The following is a 24,513-nucleotide window of genomic DNA, read 5'->3' on the forward strand; positions in this document are numbered from 1 at the left end:
AAGGAAGTATCTTTCTCGTCTCTCCGGAGGCACACATGACCAATTATAGTATGGACCATCAAATTTGTTTGTAAAAACCTTAGTAATCTTCCGCACCAGTTGTGATTTGACATCACGAGTAAACCTCATAACATAAGAATCAAAAAAAAAAAAAAGAATCAAGTCAGAAGAGAACCAAAATGATCAATCAAAAACTATGATTGACACATCATCCCAAAGTGACAAGTTCATTAGAGTTAAGGTATAGAGATAAGTAGTCTAAGAAGCAACCTAAGAAGGAGATGTTCTTTATGTTGGAGGGGCGGTGGATGCATCACTTGTTTCAGACACAAGGAATTCCACAAAGGCCGGATCAGTTTTGCGCAAGTAGTTTTCCAAGTGCTCTATCTTCTTCTGTTGCTCTGCCACAACTTTGGAATGTTCTGCTTCATGAGCAGCAATCTCAGCATCACGTTTTGCATTATAGGAAACTTGTTCTTCAATTATACGATGAGCTTCTTTCATTTGCTCTTGCAATGCTATAAACGACGACTGTCCTTGTTGATAGCTCTTGCCATTGAGAAGATCCTGAAGATGATCCTTGAGGCTTCCAAGTCCAAAAAGATTACCTCGTGAATCCTTCTCAGTGGACTTAGAAAAGAAAAACTGAAACTGTTAGTTCTGAAAATAAAAGTTTTGAAGACTCTTTAAATATAGATTGTGAAAATGGTACTTTACCTGAAGAAAGATGGTCGTATAATCTTCTGCTGTGAGCTCCTGAGCTCGTGAAGGATTTGACTCGATCTCAGATATCTTAGCTTGTAAGTTTTTCTCATAAGTTGAGAAGATCTTCTCGGCTTTTCGATCAACATATGTACCATCTGGCCTTGTATGTGTCTCTTTGAAAACCTCACCATAACTCACCGGTCTCCCAAGTTTCTCTTCCTCGAATGTTACAAAATCAAAAAAAAAGGTGAAGACATAAGTTAAAGCTACAAAAAAAAGGTTAAGACATAAGTTAAAGCTACAAAAAAAAGGTTAAGACATAAGTTAAAGTTACTCACCAAACCTTGTTTGACTTGTTGATACGATGTTGGCCCAGATAAGTGCGAGTGTGGACCGAGACCATTACGGTCTGACATACGAGCATTGGAATAGATTCGACTCCTTTCTTGTGCTTCTTCAGTATCCCACTGCGCAACCATTGTTTTCCAGAGAGTACCCCCGATCCATTTAGGTAGCACTCGACTAGTCCTAGCGTCGCTTACCATGTTTTCCATCCGGCGTTGACATATCTCATAGAAAAATTGTTTCACTGTCCCTCTTATCAATGGATCCCAAGTGTGTGTTTTCTAGGAAAAAGAAAATAGAGTTAAGTTAGTGAAAAACAACAATTAAAACCTATCTATGAATGATATCTGACAGAAAACTATACCGCAAATTCAAGGAAGTATCTTTCTCGTCTCTCCGGAGGCACACATGACCAATTATAGTATGGACCATCAAATTTGTTTGTAAAAACCTTAGTAATCTTCCGCACCAGTTGTGATTTGACATCACGAGTAAACCTCATAACATAAGAATCAAAAAAAAAAAAAAGAATCAAGTCAGAAGAGAACCAAAATGATCAATCAAAAACTATGATTGACACATCATCCCAAAGTGACAAGTTCATTAGAGTTAAGGTATAGAGATAAGTAGTCTAAGAAGCAACCTAAGAAGGAGATGTTCTTTATGTTGGAGGGGCGGTGGATGCATCACTTGTTTCAGACACAAGGAATTCCACAAAGGCCGGATCAGTTTTGCGCAAGTAGTTTTCCAAGTGCTCTATCTTCTTCTGTTGCTCTGCCACAACTTTGGAATGTTCTGCTTCATGAGCAGCAATCTCAGCATCACGTTTTGCATTATAGGAAACTTGTTCTTCAATTATACGATGAGCTTCTTTCATTTGCTCTTGCAATGCTATAAACGACGACTGTCCTTGTTGATAGCTCTTGCCATTGAGAAGATCCTGAAGATGATCCTTGAGGCTTCCAAGTCCAAAAAGATTACCTCGTGAATCCTTCTCAGTGGACTTAGAAAAGAAAAACTGAAACTGTTAGTTCTGAAAATAAAAGTTTTGAAGACTCTTTAAATATAGATTGTGAAAATGGTACTTTACCTGAAGAAAGATGGTCGTATAATCTTCTGCTGTGAGCTCCTGAGCTCGTGAAGGATTTGACTCGATCTCAGATATCTTAGCTTGTAAGTTTTTCTCATAAGTTGAGAAGATCTTCTCGGCTTTTCGATCAACATATGTACCATCTGGCCTTGTATGTGTCTCTTTGAAAACCTCACCATAACTCACCGGTCTCCCAAGTTTCTCTTCCTCGAATGTTACAAAATCAAAAAAAAAGGTGAAGACATAAGTTAAAGCTACAAAAAAAAGGTTAAGACATAAGTTAAAGCTACAAAAAAAAGGTTAAGACATAAGTTAAAGTTACTCACCAAACCTTGTTTGACTTGTTGATACGATGTTGGCCCAGATAAGTGCGAGTGTGGACCGAGACCATTACGGTCTGACATACGAGCATTGGAATAGATTCGACTCCTTTCTTGTGCTTCTTCAGTATCCCACTGCGCAACCATTGTTTTCCAGAGAGTACCCCCGATCCATTTAGGTAGCACTCGACTAGTCCTAGCGTCGCTTACCATGTTTTCCATCCGGCGTTGACATATCTCATAGAAAAATTGTTTCACTGTCCCTCTTATCAATGGATCCCAAGTGTGTGTTTTCTAGGAAAAAGAAAATAGAGTTAAGTTAGTGAAAAACAACAATTAAAACCTATCTATGAATGATATCTGACAGAAAACTATACCGCAAATTCAAGGAAGTATCTTTCTCGTCTCTCCGGAGGCACACATGACCAATTATAGTATGGACCATCAAATTTGTTTGTAAAAACCTTAGTAATCTTCCGCACCAGTTGTGATTTGACATCACGAGTAAACCTCATAACATAAGAATCAAAAAAAAAAAAAAGAATCAAGTCAGAAGAGAACCAAAATGATCAATCAAAAACTATGATTGACACATCATCCCAAAGTGACAAGTTCATTAGAGTTAAGGTATAGAGATAAGTAGTCTAAGAAGCAACCTAAGAAGGAGATGTTCTTTATGTTGGAGGGGCGGTGGATGCATCACTTGTTTCAGACACAAGGAATTCCACAAAGGCCGGATCAGTTTTGCGCAAGTAGTTTTCCAAGTGCTCTATCTTCTTCTGTTGCTCTGCCACAACTTTGGAATGTTCTGCTTCATGAGCAGCAATCTCAGCATCACGTTTTGCATTATAGGAAACTTGTTCTTCAATTATACGATGAGCTTCTTTCATTTGCTCTTGCAATGCTATAAACGACGACTGTCCTTGTTGATAGCTCTTGCCATTGAGAAGATCCTGAAGATGATCCTTGAGGCTTCCAAGTCCAAAAAGATTACCTCGTGAATCCTTCTCAGTGGACTTAGAAAAGAAAAACTGAAACTGTTAGTTCTGAAAATAAAAGTTTTGAAGACTCTTTAAATATAGATTGTGAAAATGGTACTTTACCTGAAGAAAGATGGTCGTATAATCTTCTGCTGTGAGCTCCTGAGCTCGTGAAGGATTTGACTCGATCTCAGATATCTTAGCTTGTAAGTTTTTCTCATAAGTTGAGAAGATCTTCTCGGCTTTTCGATCAACATATGTACCATCTGGCCTTGTATGTGTCTCTTTGAAAACCTCACCATAACTCACCGGTCTCCCAAGTTTCTCTTCCTCGAATGTTACAAAATCAAAAAAAAAGGTGAAGACATAAGTTAAAGCTACAAAAAAAAGGTTAAGACATAAGTTAAAGCTACAAAAAAAAGGTTAAGACATAAGTTAAAGTTACTCACCAAACCTTGTTTGACTTGTTGATACGATGTTGGCCCAGATAAGTGCGAGTGTGGACCGAGACCATTACGGTCTGACATACGAGCATTGGAATAGATTCGACTCCTTTCTTGTGCTTCTTCAGTATCCCACTGCGCAACCATTGTTTTCCAGAGAGTACCCCCGATCCATTTAGGTAGCACTCGACTAGTCCTAGCGTCGCTTACCATGTTTTCCATCCGGCGTTGACATATCTCATAGAAAAATTGTTTCACTGTCCCTCTTATCAATGGATCCCAAGTGTGTGTTTTCTAGGAAAAAGAAAATAGAGTTAAGTTAGTGAAAAACAACAATTAAAACCTATCTATGAATGATATCTGACAGAAAACTATACCGCAAATTCAAGGAAGTATCTTTCTCGTCTCTCCGGAGGCACACATGACCAATTATAGTATGGACCATCAAATTTGTTTGTAAAAACCTTAGTAATCTTCCGCACCAGTTGTGATTTGACATCACGAGTAAACCTCATAACATAAGAATCAAAAAAAAAAAAAGAATCAAGTCAGAATGAAGCATAAGCGTAAACCATACCAAATTCTTTTAAAATCAAATAAAAAAACAAATGTACTCTTCTAGTTACTACTCTTCTAGTTACTAATAACTGATGAGAGACTTGCGAATGACAAAACAATAGTCAATAGTGATGTTTGTCTGCAACCGAGTTGTTTGTCATCTAAAAGCAACAAATTCATCGACTCTAATCTAGAAGAAAACATATGAAAACATGTACTATTCTAGTTAGTAAGTAAAACTGATGGAAACACTTGAGAATGACAAAACATTTTTTTTATATGAAATTTAAACGTGTTTACATACCAAGTCATGTTAGGCTTCGGTTCCGGAGAGAGGACGGTGGTAAAAGTATGACCGTCCGGCACCATAAGTATGGCGTTAAGAGCCCTCAACTTGTCCTCCTAGAGTTTCGGCAACACTGGATCTTACTCGTCGAAATTGTTACCTTGAGAAGAAGGATGACTTTGAGCGTGAGAATTCTGAATTGGAGATCTCGTAGAATCATGCAAAGGATTCGACTCAACCGGAGGATTTTTCTGAACTTCTGGTAATGACCCAGTTGGTTGGTCTTCAACGCTTCGATTCAAGGAGTTCTGAAATAGGTTCTGTGGTGGTGGATAGTTTCTGACTTGCGGTGCGGCTGACGTCGATAGTTGGGGGAAAATGCGGACTTGTTCTTTGAGCCGCTGGCGTGAAGTTGTATTGAGGCGGTAGAGGGTTGACTTTTCTCACCTTGGACGAAAGGTTAGAGCCACAAGGTCTGAGAGAAGCGTTGGGGACAGCATTCCTCTTTCGTACAGACTTCTTAACAGGAGGCATCGTAAGTATCTCGTTGAGATGGCTTAGGTGAAGAGGAAGACGAAGAAAATACAGATTGGAGATTGAGAGCCTCGGCGATTGAGAGCCTCGGCAATTGAGAGAATCGGCGATTGAGAGAATCGGCAACGAAGAAGGATGGTGAGAAATGAGAGATTAGGGTTGTAAAATTAGTGTTAGGTCGTTTGTTATGGGTTGGATCGCGTAAATGGATTCCGGGTATAATTAACCCAAAATGTTTTAAACTTAGTCGCTTATTAGTCGCGGATGAGTTGGGGTGTAATTTTATTTTAAAAAGTTGGGCTTGTTTTGGAGTCCAACACGTAATAACCATGTTTAAACCCAATATTTTGAAGTTAGTCACTTGTTTGTCGCCAATCAATAGCCAAAATTAATTTTATAAAAAAACATATAATTTAATTTAGTTTACATATTATTTAAAGCATACTACTTATAAGTACACTACATAATATATTGATCACTTAAAATTTACAAAACATTACTTACATATATACTTAATATAGTAAAAATTATATTTTTATTTTTAAATTAAAATTGCATTTATGACTTAGCAAAAATGAAGATACTAATTTTAAAAATTCAGACCTACTGATTCATATACATTTTCTTGAGCTTCACCTTCATAGGTAATTTTTCACTTTGCAACTAATTCACATCTTCAGTAATAGAAAACAAAAGCTCAAGGCTAAACAATTTTCTAAGACATGGTGCACCTATAATTATATTACAATAAGTATAGATATGGTAAAGCAAGCATTAAAAATTTGACATTATGGGTTAATTTTGTTTGTACCTTTGAAAATGAGAATAATATGAGAATGCCACAAATATGATGCTTGTATTTATAGTTTATATGTGAAGAATGCCACAAAATTAGTCGTTGTATAGTCGCCAACTTACCGACTTATAGACGTAGTCGCCAAATTAGCTACTTTGATGCAACTAAATTAAGTTCTTCCCATTTAGTCATATAATGGTCGTTAATCTATGACTACATTACCGACTATTGTATTTGGTCGGCAAATAACGTCTGAGTTACGACTAAATTTACGCAGTTGTAACTTGGTAGCTACGTCATCGGCAAGTAGCCGGGAAAATAAGCGACTACGTATTTAGTCGTCAATCATAGTCGTAAATACCCAGTTTTCTTGTAGTGATTATCTCGATTTTATATATTGTTTGAAACCAATTCTGAATATACACAAATTGATGTCGTAATAACTTTTATTTAATAAATTTAATTACGTACATTACGGATTTGAATTATTAATTTGAATTTTTTTGAAAGCAACTTCTTTTCTAACTTGAAACTATACGATTTCTTTTTGTGATGCTATTATTTGAGAAATGTTTAGAAATTTTAAATTAATGGCATTTAAACCCAATATAACTTCAAAATACATTTACTCGCACTTGAAACTTCAATAAAAATAAAAATAAAATTTAAACTTCAAAACTTGAAAATACATTTAATCATATTGTAATCTGTTAGAATGATTTAAAAATATATTTTCTATAATAGCAATAATAAAATTACTCACTATAAGTTATAACATATGGTATTTGAAAAATAACTAGAAATCTGATATCATTTACACATATTTCTTTCTAGATATGCTAATATTTATTTGTAGACATCATGTATTATATTGTTCATTATATATTCAGTATTATGTTAAAATATTTAATTGCATAAATGCACAACTAAAATTTTAGATTATATTCAATATAGTATATTCAACTAAAAAACTAAATCATAAAGTTAAATCATTACTTTAAACATGGCCGCTCTAATTCGTCATACCGCATCACAGGTCAATACAAGTTTTGTTGGGGTTTTTTTGGACTTTACCGTATTTATAATTAACGAATTCTGATATTGTATCGAACTAAAATAGTTGTACCGATTATGGGTCGAAATTCGAGTATAAAACTAAATAAATGAAATATATAAGATTATAAAATGTACATAATGTTACATAATGAAATATATAAAATTATAAAATGTACATAATGGGACGAAATGAACAACAACCTGCGATAATGTTTGACGATGCCGCTGCCGCCTACGACGACGAAACGAACAGACCCAATCTCAATCCGTGTTAAAACAGAGATCGAGAGAAAGTTATATAAAGAAGCAGAAGCAGAAGAGCTTACGAAGATGAGAGTAGGGAAGAAGACAGAGAGAATCGAGCCTGGATCTGCTACACGTCGCTTTGTTCTTCTTCTCCTCCTCGAAGTGACAGATTAAGTTCAAGCAGATTGAGAAATGGAGCCTGGATCTGCTCTTCGGCGACGGCTTTGTTCTTCTTCTCCTTCTCCAAGCGACAGACTAAGTTCGAGAAATCGAACCAAATTAAGGTAAGGTTATTTTGTAAAACAATAAAAAAAAAACAAAGGTATTTTTGTCATTTGCCATATATAACACAGCTTTTAATCGCTGACTTTATTAGGCATCTAAAATTTTTAGCCGCAAGACGCAGCATTATGACGCAGGTAGCTACGACAACCAAATGAACATTGTTATCCGCGTCAACCGCAGCCGCATGTAGCTGCGGCGACCAAACGAACAGCACCATTGTTTATGATTAGCATATATCCCTAATGTTTAGGATCTCTCTTGTATAAAATACTACTCTTGATCTATCAATAATACACAACATTCTTCCATTCATAGCAATAAACGATGAAGTGATGAGTGCTTGGATCTTTAAAGGATGTGTCGTCTCTCAAGGTGGTTGCAGTCTCGAACGTGCGTAGGTGCTGGATAAATTCTTAAGAGGCTAGAGACGTGAGGTGAGCATACCTTCTAGATCTCAATTCTTAAGAATGAGTATATCTATAGGGCTTGAGGCGTGTGAAATCAGTTTGGGTTTTTTGGTTCGGAAAAAAAGAAGTATCGTCATTTTGGATCATTATTAAGGCAAGGCCGCAGTATCGGAGCTTGGTGTCATACTAGAGTCGAGCTTTGCCGCGCCATCATGGTGGCTTGTGGTGGTGAAAGGGTCTTGGCCGCGGTTGCTTTGCTTCGGAGTACACAAGAGGACATGTATTCATTGTCTCGTCTAGATTTCCAAACAACACCAAAAATGTTGAGTTTAGTCAGTGAATGGGAAGAAGGTCTTCCAAACGGACTTGCGCGCTCGGAAACTGTATGAAAATATGTCCCTGGGCTCCTTTGTGATCATATTAGCTTAGAAACATGTAAATTATTACCTCTTGAACCTAAAATAATTGGAAAATGACTTAACAGTTACATGAGTGAGCTTGGAACGTGGTGGTTGAAATATGTGACATGGTCTCTTGTTTTATACAGTAGATTGTCTTTTTTAATAGACCAATTCCATCACACAGATCGTTTGGTCAATGCTCAAGAGAAGTCACAATACAATATAGCAAAAGCTCTTCTTCTTCATCATCCTCTCTTTGATCACTCCTGCAACTACAAAATCCATGGCGGTGTCTTCTCTTCTCTGGACTCTCTTCCTCATCTCCGTCATTTTCTCACTACAATCAAACAGCCAAGAAGAGGATACACCAATCACACGATTCCAGCAATACTTAAGAATCAACACCGCTCATCCTAACCCTAACTACACCGCACCAGTCTCGTTTCTTCTTGATCAAGCTCAATCGATTGGTCTCACTTCCAAAACCTTCGAATTCGTCTCTGGTAAGCCAGTTCTTCTCCTCACATGGCTAGGCACTAACCCTCACCTCCCTTCGATTCTCTTCAACTCTCACCTCGACTCTGTTCCCGCCGAATCCGACAAATGGATCCACCCGCCGTTCTCAGCTCACCGTACAACCGATGGTCATATCTACGCTCGCGGCGCGCAAGACGACAAGTGTATCGGAGTTCAGTATCTAGAAGCGATCAGGAATCTGAAATCGAGAGGCTTCTCTCCTCTTCGTACGGTTCATATCTCGTACGTCCCTGAAGAAGAGATCGGCGGATTCGACGGGATGATGAGATTCGCGGCGTCGTCGGAGTTTAGGGATTTGAATTTGGGATTCGCTATGGATGAAGGACAAGCTAATCCTGGTGATGAGTTTAGGGTGTTTTACGCTGATCGGACTCCATGGGAATTTATAATCAAAGCTGAGGGGATCCCAGGGCATGGTGCTAAGCTTTATGATAATTCAGCTATGGAGAATTTGATGAAGAGTGTTGAGTTGATTGCTAAGTTTAGGGAGACGCAGTTTGATTTCGTTAAAGCTGGGAAAGCTGCGAATTCTGAAGTTATATCTGTGAATCCAGTTTATCTTAAAGCTGGAACTCCTTCTACTACTGTGAGTTGTTGACGATTTCAGATTTTGCATTTTTTTGATGTGTTAATAGGAGATTTTTGTTTTTCTTAAGTGTGTTTTTTTTTCTTTTCAGGGGTTTGTGATGAATATGCAGCCTTCAGAGGCAGAAGCTGGGTATGATTTGAGGTTGCCTCCAATGGCAGATCCAGATGTTATGAAGAAAAGGATTGCTGAAGAATGGGCTCCTTCTATTAGGAACATGACCTACACGGTAAATATGAATATTCTCTAAAAGCTCTGATATATGTACATACCGTTTCTGTGTTGGGTTGCTTGTTTCTGTGTCTATGCGGTCTCAATAGTTAATAGCAACTAAGGGTTATACAGAGCTGTTCTTGAGTCTGGTTTTGTGAAGCATGACTGTAAATGAATTGGAGGAACGAAGAAGCATGGCTAGATAGAATGAAAGAGGTCTCATTGAGCAAATACTTACATCAGAGATCGTATCAAATTTCTTAACTTTTATTTTCATACTACTAAAATGTATGTCTGAGATAGGCCTCTCAGCTGCTTTGAATAACTACTTTCATAGTCCGTTAATATAGTTTGGTTTCTTTTGTTTTAATCTTCCACATTGGTTTCACATAAATGACGATACTAGACGCCCATATACCTTGAATAGTTACAGGGTTGTAGTTGATTAAGAACATCTGACTTCTTTCTTTTCCAACCTATATCTTAGTGTCATTAAGACAAGGTTATGAGATGTCCTAAGCCAAGGTTAAGCAAAACTAACCAGTAGCTACAAAGTTCGGTAAAATATGGGCTCTCATATTATATAATGTTACATGTCTTTTTTGGCTTTTTTTTAGTGAATTAGACGATGATGTATGGTGTCTACCCTCTGCAGTTTGATAACATGATACAAGAGTTTTCGTTTTAGTCTAACTAAGTGAATAGATCCAATCTTTTTCTTCTTGCACCAGGTAAAAGAGAAAGGAAAGTTAAGAGATCATTTAGGGCGACCTATAATGACTCCAACAAATGATACCAATCCTTGGTGGTCTATCTTCAAGCAAGCTGTTGAAGCAACAGGAGGAAAACTCGCAAAGCCCGAAATTTTGGCTTCAACTACAGATTCACGCTATATTCGCTCTTTGGGAATCCCAGTTCTGGGCTTCTCTCCAATGACCAATACTCCTATTTTATTGCATGACCATAACGAGGTATTCACATGATGATATTATCTATTGCGCTCTTGGAGTATATATATATATATATAAAATCAGAGTACTGATATAAACACTTATTTGTTGCCTCAGTTCCTAAAGGATATCGTATTCATGAAAGGAATTGAAGTTTATGAATCGGTTATCACAGCTCTAAGTTCCTTTAAGGGAGTATCTGATCAAGTGATTTGAAGCATGTAGCAATGTGACATGTTGCTTGAAGATGGTCACACCTCACATTGCTATGACTAAAACAGTGTTGTAAATGTTTATTTGTAAGTTTTTTTTATTGACATTTACTCTATCCTTGTGACCCTTAAATGGCTGCTGCTGATAATCCTTGTATATTATCAGTTATTTTTCTGCATAATTCTCAGACTCCGAAGAGAAATATCATTGGTGCTTAGAGTATGATTTCACAAAAGAGTTGATCAATTTAGCTCTAAATGTTTTAGTTTTCAAGAGTTGCTATTTCATATCCTTGCGTTGCATAAGAGCTTGATTCTTTCCTATGTACATTTGTTTGGCCTAAATGATTTTTATTCGGGATTAGATTCTTTCAAATTCTATGAGGCAAATGAATTGAACCAAAAACTTTTACGTATTACTTACCAATCTAGAAGTACCTTAACCTCATAAAATCTTGTAAATTTTTCAGATTTAATAATATACTAGGAGATATCTTGTGTTATAAAACACGGATCAACATTTTCCAAAAATTATTGTTATTTTTATTTTAAAATGTTTTTTTTTGTCAACAAAAGACTAGTTCAAAAGAGTCAGTGGGATGGAAAACTGTTTACAAACAAAACATTATGCGGAGAAGTACGTGCTTGGCGTGCCAAAGAATCTGTATTTACATTTGCATTTCTAGAAACAAAAGATAAGGAGAAAGATGAAAATTCCTCCTTGTCACTTGTCGTCGAGGTACGTCGAAAATGCCGGCCAGTCATGAGGAGAATACACCATCTTCACCAAGTCTGAACAGTCCGTGTAGAAAGCCACGTCACGAAAACCATGCCCGATCATATAGTGTGATACGCCCAAATTCGAGGATCACTCAGCCGGATTAGAAAGGATAGAAACTCGCCAAGGTGCAAGGTGCAACAAGGGAGATTTGATGGGTTGAGGGGTTGCACAGCAGTTGCGGAAGGCTACTGATATTTCCAACTCCACTCGCTGCTAGATATGACACACTAGTCCAGCAAGAGGAGGCTGTTGCTTGGATATTACACACCAAGAAACAAAGAAATGTTCTAGACAAAGAACAAAGAGATAGACTCATAAAATGAAAAGAAAAATTGATTGATTGATTCTCAAATGAGATTACATGAGTTTAGATAGGGATAAGAAACTTGGTAACAAAGCCAAGTATTGATTATTCTTGAAACTAAAACATAATAAAGATAAATAGTTGAATGAAGAACCAATTCTTGAAGTTTGCCTTTCCAAGGTATCCTTCCCAAGGTATCCTTCCCAAGGTATCCTTCCCAAGGTGTCCTTCCCAAGGTGTCATTCCCAAGGTGTCATTCCCAATGTGAGTTGAACTCCATTTTCGTCACCCCTCTTTGACCACAAAATAAAGTGATTATTTTGGGCTTTTTTGGGCTTGAATTAGGCTCAAAATGAACTAGACTTGGTAGACAACATCCCCAATAGAACTTTCTATGCTATCCTTGCCCATAATCTCTTGAATTAGCCCAATAAATGCATCCTTGAACTTCTCTCTCTTTCATTCCTTGGTCCAATTTTGCTGATGAGAAACAACATGGGTTGTACCATTTTTCACTTTTAGCTTAGTAGAAACAACACATGGTTGCCATACATAATTCTGGAAGCTCTTAAACCAGTTGGACCTAAAACTCTTCAAGTGAACAACTAGATTAACCTCCTTTGGCAAATGGTTGTTTGGCTGGAAGAATTGATCTTCAACTTTGTTCGTGTTGAACAAGGCTCAAGGATCTTCTTGGATGGTCTCATGATCATATCACAGCACATAGCCCACATGAAAGCTTCGACTTCGGCATGCAAGGGAGAAAGACTCCGTCGAAAATTCTTAGCCCCCATGATTGGCGTCGGATCCTGAAGCTGCGTACAAACCCATCCTGCGCCTCCAAATGAGTCACCCGCCTTACAAGAGCCATCAATGATCGTTTTTGGTAACCAAAAACAGGACATCACAAACGTCGGGACCGCAGTAGCAACTGACTTAATCATCATCTCTTTTCCCCCTTTCGATAGCAGTCTTGCTGACCAACCATTTGTCCAACCCTGCAGCCTATCCCGAACAAATGAAAACACTTTCGTCTTGGACCTGCCCAAGCTCTCAGGTAACCCTAGATATGATCCCATCCTGCCCAAATTTGTTATCCCAAGAACTCCTTGGAGTTCTGTTTTGTTATCCACATCAACCATATGACCAAACTGAACAGAGGATTTGTCAAAATTAATTTGCTGTCCCGAGGCAGCCTCATACTGTCGTAATATATCCAAAATAACCCCACATTGTTCCTTATCTTCCTTGCAGAAAAAGAGGCTATCATCCGCAAACAACAGATGCGTGATTGGCGGAGATTTATTTGCCACCTTAATCCCTGTAATGAGCTTGTCTTGCTCCATTTTACGGATCTTTGCGATCAAAACTTTTGTACACAAGATAAACAAATAAGGAGATAAAGGATCCCCCTGACGTAATCCCCTCTCTGGGACTATCAATGCATTAGGTTGGCCATTCAAAAGAACTCTGTATTCAACCGAGCTAGCACAGAACATAATCCATCCGATCCATTTTTCCCCAAAACCCATTTTCCGTAGTAACTTTTCAACAAAAACCCACTCCACCCTATCATATGCCTTGCTCATATCCGTTTTAATCACCAAAAATTTCCCTTTACAAGATGGATTAGTCCGTCAGCCATGAAACATCTCTTGGGCAATCAGTATATTGTCTGAAATCAGCCGACCCTGAACAAAAGCTGATTGGGTCTCCGAAATAAGCCCTGGTAATACCATCTTAAGTCGCTGGCACAAAAATTTTGAAATAATCTTGTAGCCCACATTACATAAACTAATAGGATGCAATTTTGTCATCCGGGTAGGCTTTGCTACCTTAGAAATAAGACAAATGTGAGTCCTATTTAAATACTTATCAAAAACACCTTCGTTAAAAAACCGATTAACCAAATCCACAAGATTCCCTTTAACAACCCCCACGCCTTTTGGAAAAACAAAGCTGGCATCCCGTCTGGGCCAGGAGCTTTATCCGGATGCATCATAAATAAAGCCTGTCTGACCTCAGCCTCCGTAGCTGGGGCTGTTAACCGCATATTTACCTCTTCCGTAATGACAGTGCAAACCTCACATAAGATCTCATCAAAATTTTCAGGATTAATTGAAGAAAACAGATTCGCAAAATATGACACTGCTGTATTACATATATCAACATCCTCTGTTGACCAAACCCCATTCTTGTCAAAAAGATCTGTAATCCGATTACGTGCCCGTCTCTGCTTTGTTTGAGCATGAAAATACTTAGAATTTTTATCTCCCACCCGCATCCATCTATTACGACTCTTCTGGTACCAATAAACCTCTTCATCCCGATAAGCCACCCGTAATCGACTATTGAGATCCGAGATTACAGACAAAGGAGTCGCATCATCCATTTGAGCAACGTCTAACTGGCGTTTTAAATCCTCAATCGTGTCCCGACCAAAAGGAACCTCTGCTTTACGCCACCGAGAAATAGCCCGCCTACAACTCACAATTTGCTCCAAAAAACTAGACTGACCCTGAGGATGTTCCCCACCCCATCCCACCGAGATTGCCTCCATCAGCCCCTCCTTCCCAACCCAGCGACGATCGAACGTAAACCTTCTCCGTCCCCATGACCGTTTCACTCTGATGTTTACCACAAGAGGCTTATGATCAGAAGCGATCATATGCAAATAATCTGTAACCGTATCAGGAAACAAATCATGTCAATCCTCATTACCTAATGCTCTATCCAACCGACATCGAATTGGTTTTTCATCCCGCCAACCCCGCCATGAAAAACTGTCTCCAAGATAGGGTAATTCCAGAAAACCACAATCTTGAATCATCCCATTAAAGGAAAGAAACGAAGAAGCATGGCACAGCTTTCCCCCTCGCTTCTCATGATTCCCAGTTAACTCATTAAAATCTCCTACCACAAACCAAGGAGAGGACCTAGTAACCCCCATCCTTACTAAACGTTCCCAAACCAAATCACGATTCTTGGGAACCGGATCGCCATAAACAAATGTTAAATGAATTAAATGTCCTTTGTAAACCGCTTCAACATCAATTAACCAGTTCGACTCATATAAAATTGAAACTTGAAAAGCATCCTTATTATAAAACAAAGCCAAACCACCACTACAGCCAATCAGATCTACTGTTTTGAAGTTTTGGTAACCAAAATGACCTACAAAACTTTCCAACCGAGATGAGGATTGTTTCGTTTCCATGAGAAATAAAAAAATCAAGTCGATGTTCCTTCCATAAATCCCGAAGATGTCCAATAGTGGCCTTATTGCCGAGACCTTGACAATTCCAACTCAAAATATTCATTTTAAAAAATATTATTCAGTTTGGTGGAACCCCACCCAGACCTACCTACTCCAATCCTTGAAAAGATAGGCGAAGTCTTTTGCCCAAGGGCAGAACCAAAAAACCATATTACCAACCAAGAGACCAACCTGGATCAACCTGGATCAAACCCAGTAAGAACAAAAATAAACCGAAACTGATAAGATGGAGTAACAAAGCACCCCCTTGCCAACGTTTGCACACCACAAACATTAATCAGATGAGTTGGTTGGAGGCTTTCCCCCTTGCTGAGAGCCAACCTTTCCATTCGGTCCAGCTCCCTTCGTGACAGCCTTCTTGTGAGGTGATCTAAAAGAGCACAAGTTGCGCTTCTTTGTGCTAACTCCCTGTAGGACACCCTTGTTCTTGGCCAACTTCACCCTTGGTGGTTGAACCTGGCCCCCAGCGTCACCCCCCTGAGGCTGACCCTCAAACACCACGTCCATAACACCATTTTGCTCCTCCAAACAACCATCTTGTTCCCCATTCAAAGGAAGATCAGGGAGACCATTACCATCCTTCTCAAGAAACTCCGCCTCAGCCCCATCAGCCTCATCAGCTACTATAGCCGCATCATGAGACACCTCTATTTCAACCCCCTTCTCCTCCATCATTGTATCCATGAGGCCCAGCTTCTGATTATCAGTAATAGAGAAATCCTAATCCAACAACTCGCTCAAGTCATCTGAAAACAGATCTCCTTGGTGCAACCTCTCCAGCGAGTCTGTGATGTCTCCACTTGGTCCTTCAAAACCCGGAAATAAATTCTTACGCACCCTTTGAGCAGCACCTTGAACCTCAACAGCCTCCACATCCGCAAGCTGGCCAGCCCGCAGAACGACACAGAGATCAGGAGTTTCCTTATTTTGGCAGGATACTACAGGAAGTTTGTGAGGGGTTTTGCGAGTATGGCAAAGCCAATGACTAAGCAGACAAGGAAGGATGTTTATTTTGTATGGTCGCGGGAGTGCGAGATGGCTTTTGAGAGCCGGAAGCAGATGTTAACGACTACACCAATTCTGGCCTTACTAGAGAAGGATAAGCCATATGTGGTGTATACAGATGCTTCTAGAGTTGGTTTGGGGTGTGTGCTGATTCAGGAGGTTAAAGTCATTGCCAATGCTTTGCGGCAGTTGCGGAAGCATGAGGGCAACTACTCTACTCATGACTTGGAGATGGCAGCTGCGGTTTTCGCTTTGAAGATTTGGAGATCTTATATTTATGGCGGAAAAGTACAGGTATTCACAGATTATAAGAGCCTGAAGTATATCTGCACTCAGCCTGAGCTGAATTTGAGGCAGAGGCGGTGGATGGAGTTGGTGCCAGATTATGATCTGGATATAGCTTATCACCCTGGTAAAGAAAACTTGGTAGCAGACGCTCTGAGCAGGAAGCGGGCGGCTTCTGCTCAGGAGCAGGATATGGAGTCTCTGGTGAGTGAGATTAGTATTTTAAGGTTATGTGCTATTTCACAAAAGCCATTGGGACTGAAGGCAGTTGACAGAGCGGACCTTCTGAGTAGAGTGCGGTTAGCTCAGGAGAGTGATGTGCGGCTGGTGAACGCCTCTAAGGTTGAGGGTTCAGAGTATTAGTTCTCTGCTAATGGGACTATCTCGGTGAATGGTCGGGTTTGTGTGCCTAATGATGAGGGCCTGAGGCAGGAGATTCTGAGAGAGGCAGGAGATTCTGAGAGAGGCTCATTCGAGCAAGTTCTCTGTTCATCCTGGAGCGACTAAGATGCATCGTGACCTTATACGGTATTATCTCTAGGTTGGGATGAAGAGGGATGTCGCATCAGGTGCCGAGAGGCCTGTTGTAGAGTTTACTCATTCTAGAGTGGAAGTGAGATATGATTATTATGGACTTTGTGGTTGGTTTGCATGTGTCGCGGACTATGGATGCCATCTGGGTGATTGTGGATCGTCTAACCAAGTCTGCACATTTTATGGCCATAAAGAAGACTAATGGAGCAGAAGTTTTCACTAAGAAATAAGTGAGGGAGATTGTGAGGTTGCATGGTGTGCCTGTGAGAACTGTGTCATATAGGGATTCTAAGTTCACTTCAGCATTTTGGAGAGCATTTCAGGCAGAGTTTGGCACTAAGGTGCATATGAGTACAACTTACCATCCTCAGACAGATAAGCAGTCAGAGAGGACGATTCAGACTCTGGAGGACTTGCTAAACAAGTGTGTGCTGGATTGGGGTGTTCATTGGGCCGATCACCTAAACCTGGTTGAGTTTGCTTACAACAACAGCTATCAGGCCAGTATTGGTATGGCTACATATGAGGTTTTGTATGGGATTCCATGTCGCACACCTTCATGCTGGACTCAGGTGGGGGAGAGGAGCATATTGGATGCTAGTTTTGTTCAGGAGACCTCGGAGAAGATCCGGGTGCTCAAGCTGAGCATGAGGGAGGCTCAGGATCGGCAGCGGAGTTACGCTGATCAGAGGAAAAAAAGACATTGAATTTAAGGTGGATGACAGAGTGTACCTCAAGTTGGCCATGTTGCGGGGTCCGAACAGGTCATTAACAGAGAGTAAGTTGAGTCTAAGGTACATGGGTTCTTTCAGGATTGTGGAGCGGGTGGGACCAGTTGCATACAGGTTAGAGTTGCCTGAGGTTATGCATGTGTTCCACAAGGTCTTCCATATGTCGATGTTAAGGAAGTGTCTTCACAAGGATGACGAGGTGTTGGCTAAGATTCCTGCAGATCTTCAGCCCAACATGACTCTTGTGGCGAGACCGGTGACGGTACTCGAGAGGCAGATCAAGGAACTTCGGCAGAAGAAGATTCTTGTGATGGTGTGTTAGAGGAGACTTGGGAGCCAAAGGCGAGGATAAAGGCAAGGTTCAAGAAGTGGTTTGAGAAGCAGGTTGAGGCTTGAGCTTGCCTAACCTTGGTCCCAGTGTCGTGGTGGTTTGAAGACTGTGGCTGGAGCGGATGGAGTATTCCAGCCCATCTCTCTTGATACTTGGTCACTTAGGGGTGGATGGTTGTGTGACTAAGTACCAAGATGAGGTGGTGCTGGGGATGCGGGTTATTGGTTTGTTGCTGTTGTATCTTTTTTTTTCTTATGTATTTTTGTTGACTGGTGTTGTCATGTAAAAGGAGAAATAGCTCGGATTTCTATATTTGGAAAGTTTCCATTAAAATGAGGTTTCCATAATAAGAATGTTTCTAAAAATGGAAAGTTTTGTGGAAAGTGTGGTGATCTTCGTGATGATCCTGCGGGAGGTGTGCCTGGGTGGCGGTTTTTGTGACATTTAGTATCTTGGCATTGAATGGTCTTGGTGACGTTTGTGCCTTGATAGGAGTCTTTGTGACGTTTTGTACCCTGACAGTGGTCTTGGTGACAGAGATCTTGGTGACGCTTGTCAGTGGTAGTATGTCTTAGTGACGTTTTGTACCAGACGATGGTCTTGGTGACAGAGTTCTTGGTGGCGCCGATCAGGGATAGTGGTCTTGGTGACGCCGGATACCTTGGTCGTGGTCTTTGTGACGCTGGATACCATGGTGGCGATCCCGGTGTCGTTTGTGGCCTTAGTGGCGGTCCTGCGGGGCATTTGTGTAGTCTTCGTGACGTGTTTGGAGTTTTTGTAACGTGTTTAGGGTCTTTGGGACGTCTTGGTAGCTTTAGTGGCGAGTGTTGGCAGTAGGACATTGTGATGTTCCTGCGAGAGATATAGAGGTAGTTCTGGTCAGCGTGCTACTCGGTCGAGCTCATAATTATTGCTTTAGGGATATGAGATCTCAAACAACTCATGAGAGGACGGTTAGGTTCCTGTGTACCATTATCTCGAGGGACTTTGTGGCCTGAAGGTATAATTGGTATATTGACTTTGGGTGACGATCCAAAAGTGCGTTGTAGGGTGATAGCCCGAGAGCAAGATTTGACTTCCTGATACCGTAGCTGGAGGGCTGAGGCCCGATGGCCAGTCGGAAAGACTCGAAGGTTGAGACCTGAGAGCGAGGGAGATGTATGAGTTGGGAGCATATAATTTCAGAGACGCGGATTATTGGCCAGATTGAGCCCTCATAGTTAGTCGGAGGATGTGCAAGCCATAGTGTTGGTTGCACGGGAGGTCCTTAGCTGTTGGTTTAGTGCTAGATTCGAGGACGAATCTATGCTGGTAGGGGAGAATTATAACATTCGTAAACCAAAAATTGGATTTTTGGTAGCGGTGTCGATCGACACTGCTTGTGGTCTCAGTCGACACCATTTACGGTTGGTCAAATTGGTTCAATTTTAATTCTCTGGTTTTGCGTTGCCGGTTTTGGGAAGCCCTAAACTAGACTATAAATGGGAAAAGTCGATTTCTTCTTTCTTCTTCAGTCGTTTCGTTGTAGGGAGAAGAAGAAAGAGAGATAAGCTTTCCAGTGAGTTCTTGTGAGGTTTTATGCTTTTTTTTGAGAGATATGTGCTTAGGGAGTGAGATCTAAGGCTAATGACGTGAAAGGAGCTTGCTGTGGAGCTTTCTGGTCGTGGGTTGGTCAATTTTCTCATTGTTTGGCAAAGGTGAGTACATGACCATGGCTTATCTAAGCTAAGATTTCAGTTTATGTGATTTTGTGTATTGTGTGGTTGTTTGTGAGTTTTTCGTAGCTCCTGAGGCTTACGTTCGTTCATGGGATCGTGTGGGACGAAAAAGAGAAGCATGGAGGCTCAATTCGGAGGTTCTGTTCAAACGAAATCGCTGCTCGGCATCGGTGTCGGTCGACACCAACGCGAGGATGACTCTGGGAATTAGCGAGCGTCGGTCGACACCGTTAGGGTTTCTGGGGTGTCGAGCAGGTGTCGGTCGACACCAGATGACCAGTGTCGGTCAACACCCTTCTACAGTGGTTTATGTCGTGTGGCTTTGTGCATGTTCCTGGTTTGTTTTATTGTTGTTGTTTGTGTCATGAGAGATCTTATTGCTTGTGTGTATAGCCCAGTAGATGTAATGATTGTCTCACTAAGTATTTCTGGTAATACTTACACCTCTCTTTTGTGTTGTGACGCAGGTAAAGGCAAAGTGTGATTGTGGGATCAAGGCGATGATGAGGTGGATGTTCTAGAGGCTCGGTTGTTTTCTTTGTATCTTTGTTAGGATGCTAGAGTGGAACTTAGTGGTCTAGAATGGATGTGAAGAATGTTGGTTTCATTATTGGTTATGTTATGGAGTGTTGTCGGAATTGATAACATGTTATTTCTTTAATGGTTATTGATTTATTGGAGTTGAATTATTTGTTATCCGTTGTTGTTGTTAACTGGGGGTAGATTGCTAGTGAGAAGGAGATCACTAGATATTAGGTTAAAAGAAAAAAACGGGTCGGGTTGTTTCAAATTTCTCCTTCAAAAATATGAGAAATTTTGCTCATTTAGTTTATCTACATGATAATGGTATCGACAATACGCTTAAAAATACAATGATTGAGTGTGTTAAATAACGTTGACATGATATTATAAACTGAAAAAAACTGTATTCATTAAACCAATGTTTTTAAAACTGGACTGGAAGGTGAACGAGAAATCTTTCGGGTCATTCTATCAACCGGTCGGACCGGTTGAATCACAGGTCAATTAGTTTATTGGTTTGTTTACATTTTATAAATATAACATTTACTAGTACTTTTCTATAAATATATGAACAAAACATACATAATGAAGTACTAAACAACTAAAATTAATCTTTTAAATGGTTAGATGAAATACCTAAGGGTCTGATTGGTTCAAACGCAGCGTTTGCGGTTACGGTTGCGGGAGATTGCAGAAGTGGGTGATTGTGATTACAAGCATTATTAAGTGTTTTGAATGACTGGTTTAGCTTTTTAAGTTTGGTGCGTTTGGAAGAGTTTTACGATTGGTTAACTAGCGAGTGCTGTAGCGGTTAAAACATAATAAATGTAATATATAATTATATAAACGTTTAAAAGCACCAAAAAATTATTAAACTTGATTTATAATTAAAATTCATTAAAAATGCTAAAATAAATTTAATATTGAAATACAAATAAATTTAATATTGAAATACTTATTACTTAATGCATTTAACTTTTTACCAAAAAATTTTAATCAAGTAATGTGATAAATGACAAAACATATGCTTTAGATCATAAATCTTCTCTCTTAAATCTCACACACTTAATAAGTTCCTCACATTGTATCACGAGGCCAAGATAAATTAATTATGAAAGACCAATGTACTTGATGTTTGGAAAAGACATATTTTTAGTTTTCTTAACTCTCACTCTCGTATCCGTACTACATTTTCTCTCATCCTTAAAGGGTAAAATGGTTAGGTAGAAGATATATATATATAAAATATTTCAATATCATTGATTTGTTTTAAGTTTTTTTTTTAAAAAAAGTCCAACCGCAACTGCCCACAACCGCAAACGCTTGCGGGAAACAGGTTTTAGAATTCAGTAGTTTGAAGCGGTTGGGAACGATTGGGAGCGGTTTGTGTGATTGGTACCAATCGCTAGCAACGCTACCACCCGAAAATGCTAGGTAGCAGGAGAACCAATCAACACCTAAGTGATTTTTCTATAAATAACAACATTTAATTTTAATTTGGTTTGAGTTTGAAGTGTTATAAAAATAAAATATTTTAATTTGATACTAACCCGTTGGTCCGACCTGTCGGTTCAACCACTGATTCACGGGTTTTTACTCTTCAACTTTTTTACTTTTAATTTAAAATTTATAAGTTTTTTTCACATACATAGTAACAAATGTTCATATATTATTATTACATATGAATTAAATGTTTTTGTATACTTTTTGTTTATGGTTTAGATAGATATTTTTATATAACTATAATGATTTATGTTCTAAATGCCGAAACCGTCTAAAATTATCTAGATCTACTCATTGTCTCACCATCCATTTAGTGCCTTAAGTTTTCTTGAACACTGATTAAAAAGAGTTAATTCATTACGGGCATACCGCACAACAATTTGGACATACAGTTTGCCTATTTTACCACTCAATTAGTGTTAACCTCTTTTTTTTGGTTTTGTTTACAAATGCACCTTTATTTCCAAATACATTCATTGCAAGTAATAACCAACACAAGAAATTAGACGTGCCAAGCTACGCTTGACCGTTTGTTTCACAAACGTACTCAAATAGTTTTAAACGATTGGAAGGGGGTTAGTCTTTCGCGCGTAGCCCATACGCGCGTCTCTCTTCTCTCTCTTCTCTGTCTTCTTTTTTATTCTCGTCCTCTAGATCTAGATCTAGATCTGTGTTGCCTCTCCGGTTCGCCCTTCCGGCGCCGGAGAGGGCTCTTGCCTTGCTCTTAATGAAGGTCTTGGCTTGCACAGTGAAGCAGAAGCAAGAGTGAACAAGTTTTTTTCTCCGGCAACGACGAGGTGTGGTTAACTCTTCGGTGATGCAACTGTGGCTCCTTCAAGGCGGTCAAGGAACTCCACTGTCGCTTCTTCTTTGGTTGAGGTTGACGGCAGATCAAGGTGGAGGTCCTTGAGGGCTCAACCGCATTGGGGGTAGGTGAGGTTGTGGCGGAAGTCACCGGAGGGAAGGAGGGTTGTGTTGCTAGTCGCATGTGATTAACGGTAGATCCTCGGATCTTAGATGGTGATTGTGGACTTAATGGCTTCTGAGGAATTGCCTGATCATTGCTTTTCCTCATTAACTGCCGCTATTCGCATTCACCGGACCGGATTGAAGAAAACTTTGTCTCGGAGAGGGAAGAAGGAGCGGAAGACAGTGGTCTCGTGTTAGATTTGGAGTTTGGCGTTTTGCTTGGTATGGGATTCGTCAACTGGAGAATCAGTTATCGGAGGCCAGATTTGTCCGGGAGAGTTGTTGCGGGTCTGACTGTTCGTAGAAGCTGGCTCAGAGATGGGAATCGGATACTCCCGTCAAAGAGCTCGGTGCCTTTGTTTAATGTCGCAAAGCAGTGAGTCTTGTATCCGCTGGAATTACGGTCGGCTTCTGCTTCCGGTAACCCTAATTTCCTTTCTGTTTGTGTATGTGAATATGATGTAATGTTAAGGCCTAAGCCCATTTGGGATGAGGCTATTTAATAAAAGTAGTTCATAAAAAAAAAAAAAAAAAGTTCAAATACGAAAACATTACAAAAAGTGCCTCCTATCTTGAGTAACACCTGAAACAAGAACATGGTTACAAGACTAATGAAATACCCCAAACCAAGTAACCAAGAGTGTGTTATCTGGGAGAACATTCCTTTGCCTGAGAGTAGGAGTCCCGAGATGCGACCTGAGTAAGCTCTTAATTTCCGATATCAGACTCGAGGCTGGTCTAGAAGTATGAGAGTGAAACCTTGAATTACGCTCCTTCGAGATCGTGTAAACTGAGGCTTGATATGCTAACCGGAGAATCCAAGCAATGTTTTTGTCCCTGCAAGGATTCTTCAGCCAGCGAACTCCATCCTCAAAGGCAGGTGGAGGTGAAACTCGAGCTCTGCTGGTAAAGGCTGACCATACTTCAGCTGCATAAGAACAGTAAAAAAATAGGTGCTGGCGAGACTCATCATGGTTATTGCAGAGAAGACAAGTCGGAGGAACAGATAAACCCCAGGAAATCAACCGGTCTCTTGTGAGTAGTCTATGACGAGAGGTGATCCAAGCAATAAACGTGTGTTTAGGGATCCTACTCTTACACCAAACAACTTCAAACCAATCCACTTTTACCTCGAGGGGGTGCAAGTGAGACCAAGTTGCAACCGTAGAGAAAGTGTTTGACGGTGCTGCATTTCCAATCTTAACAATCCTCCTGAGCATCTTCTCAAAGGTTAATAATTGAACCAGACGGGAGGCAAGCCTTAAGCAATTGAATGATGGGGTTACGAGTGCGAGATTGTCCAATCCACCACTGACCTCCCCTAACCGCATCCGCAACCACAGCATTTATCGTCAATCATGACACTCTAGGCCCTGTCTCACCCGTGATGTCTATAAGAGGCCCCAATGATGTCCAATTATCAGTCCAGAACTTACAGGAAGTTCCAGAACTCACTTCACACACAATGTAAGGTCTAGCAAGGGGTCTTAGCTTACAGATACTTCTCCATATCCAGCACCCCGATGTCGAAGCGTCTACATCCCAGAAGCAATGGTTGTCAATGAGATTTCTTCGTACCCATGATACCCAAAGAGAGTGCCCC

The 24,513-nt window shown here is 40.0% G+C and overlaps 2 protein-coding genes across 2 annotated transcripts; one reads left to right on the forward strand and one right to left on the reverse strand.

Annotated features, from left to right (window-relative positions):
* Nucleotides 8,610-11,186, forward strand: LOC104742184 (aminoacylase-1). The gene is made up of 4 exons (XM_010463151.2): nt 8,610-9,575; nt 9,667-9,804; nt 10,520-10,759; nt 10,856-11,186. The coding sequence occupies exons 1-4, from the start codon at nt 8,736-8,738 to the stop codon at nt 10,952-10,954; spliced, it is 1,317 nt and encodes a 438-aa protein (XP_010461453.1). The 5' UTR covers nt 8,610-8,735; the 3' UTR covers nt 10,955-11,186.
* On the reverse strand, nt 12,433-13,567 carry LOC104743884. Its single transcript, XM_010464919.1, has 2 exons — nt 12,754-13,567; nt 12,433-12,515 (listed from the first exon to the last, which is right to left on the reverse strand). The coding sequence occupies exons 1-2, from the start codon at nt 13,565-13,567 to the stop codon at nt 12,433-12,435; spliced, it is 897 nt and encodes a 298-aa protein (XP_010463221.1).

Source organism: Camelina sativa, chromosome 14, assembly GCF_000633955.1.
Source record: "Camelina sativa cultivar DH55 chromosome 14, Cs, whole genome shotgun sequence".
NCBI lineage: Eukaryota > Viridiplantae > Streptophyta > Magnoliopsida > Brassicales > Brassicaceae > Camelina > Camelina sativa.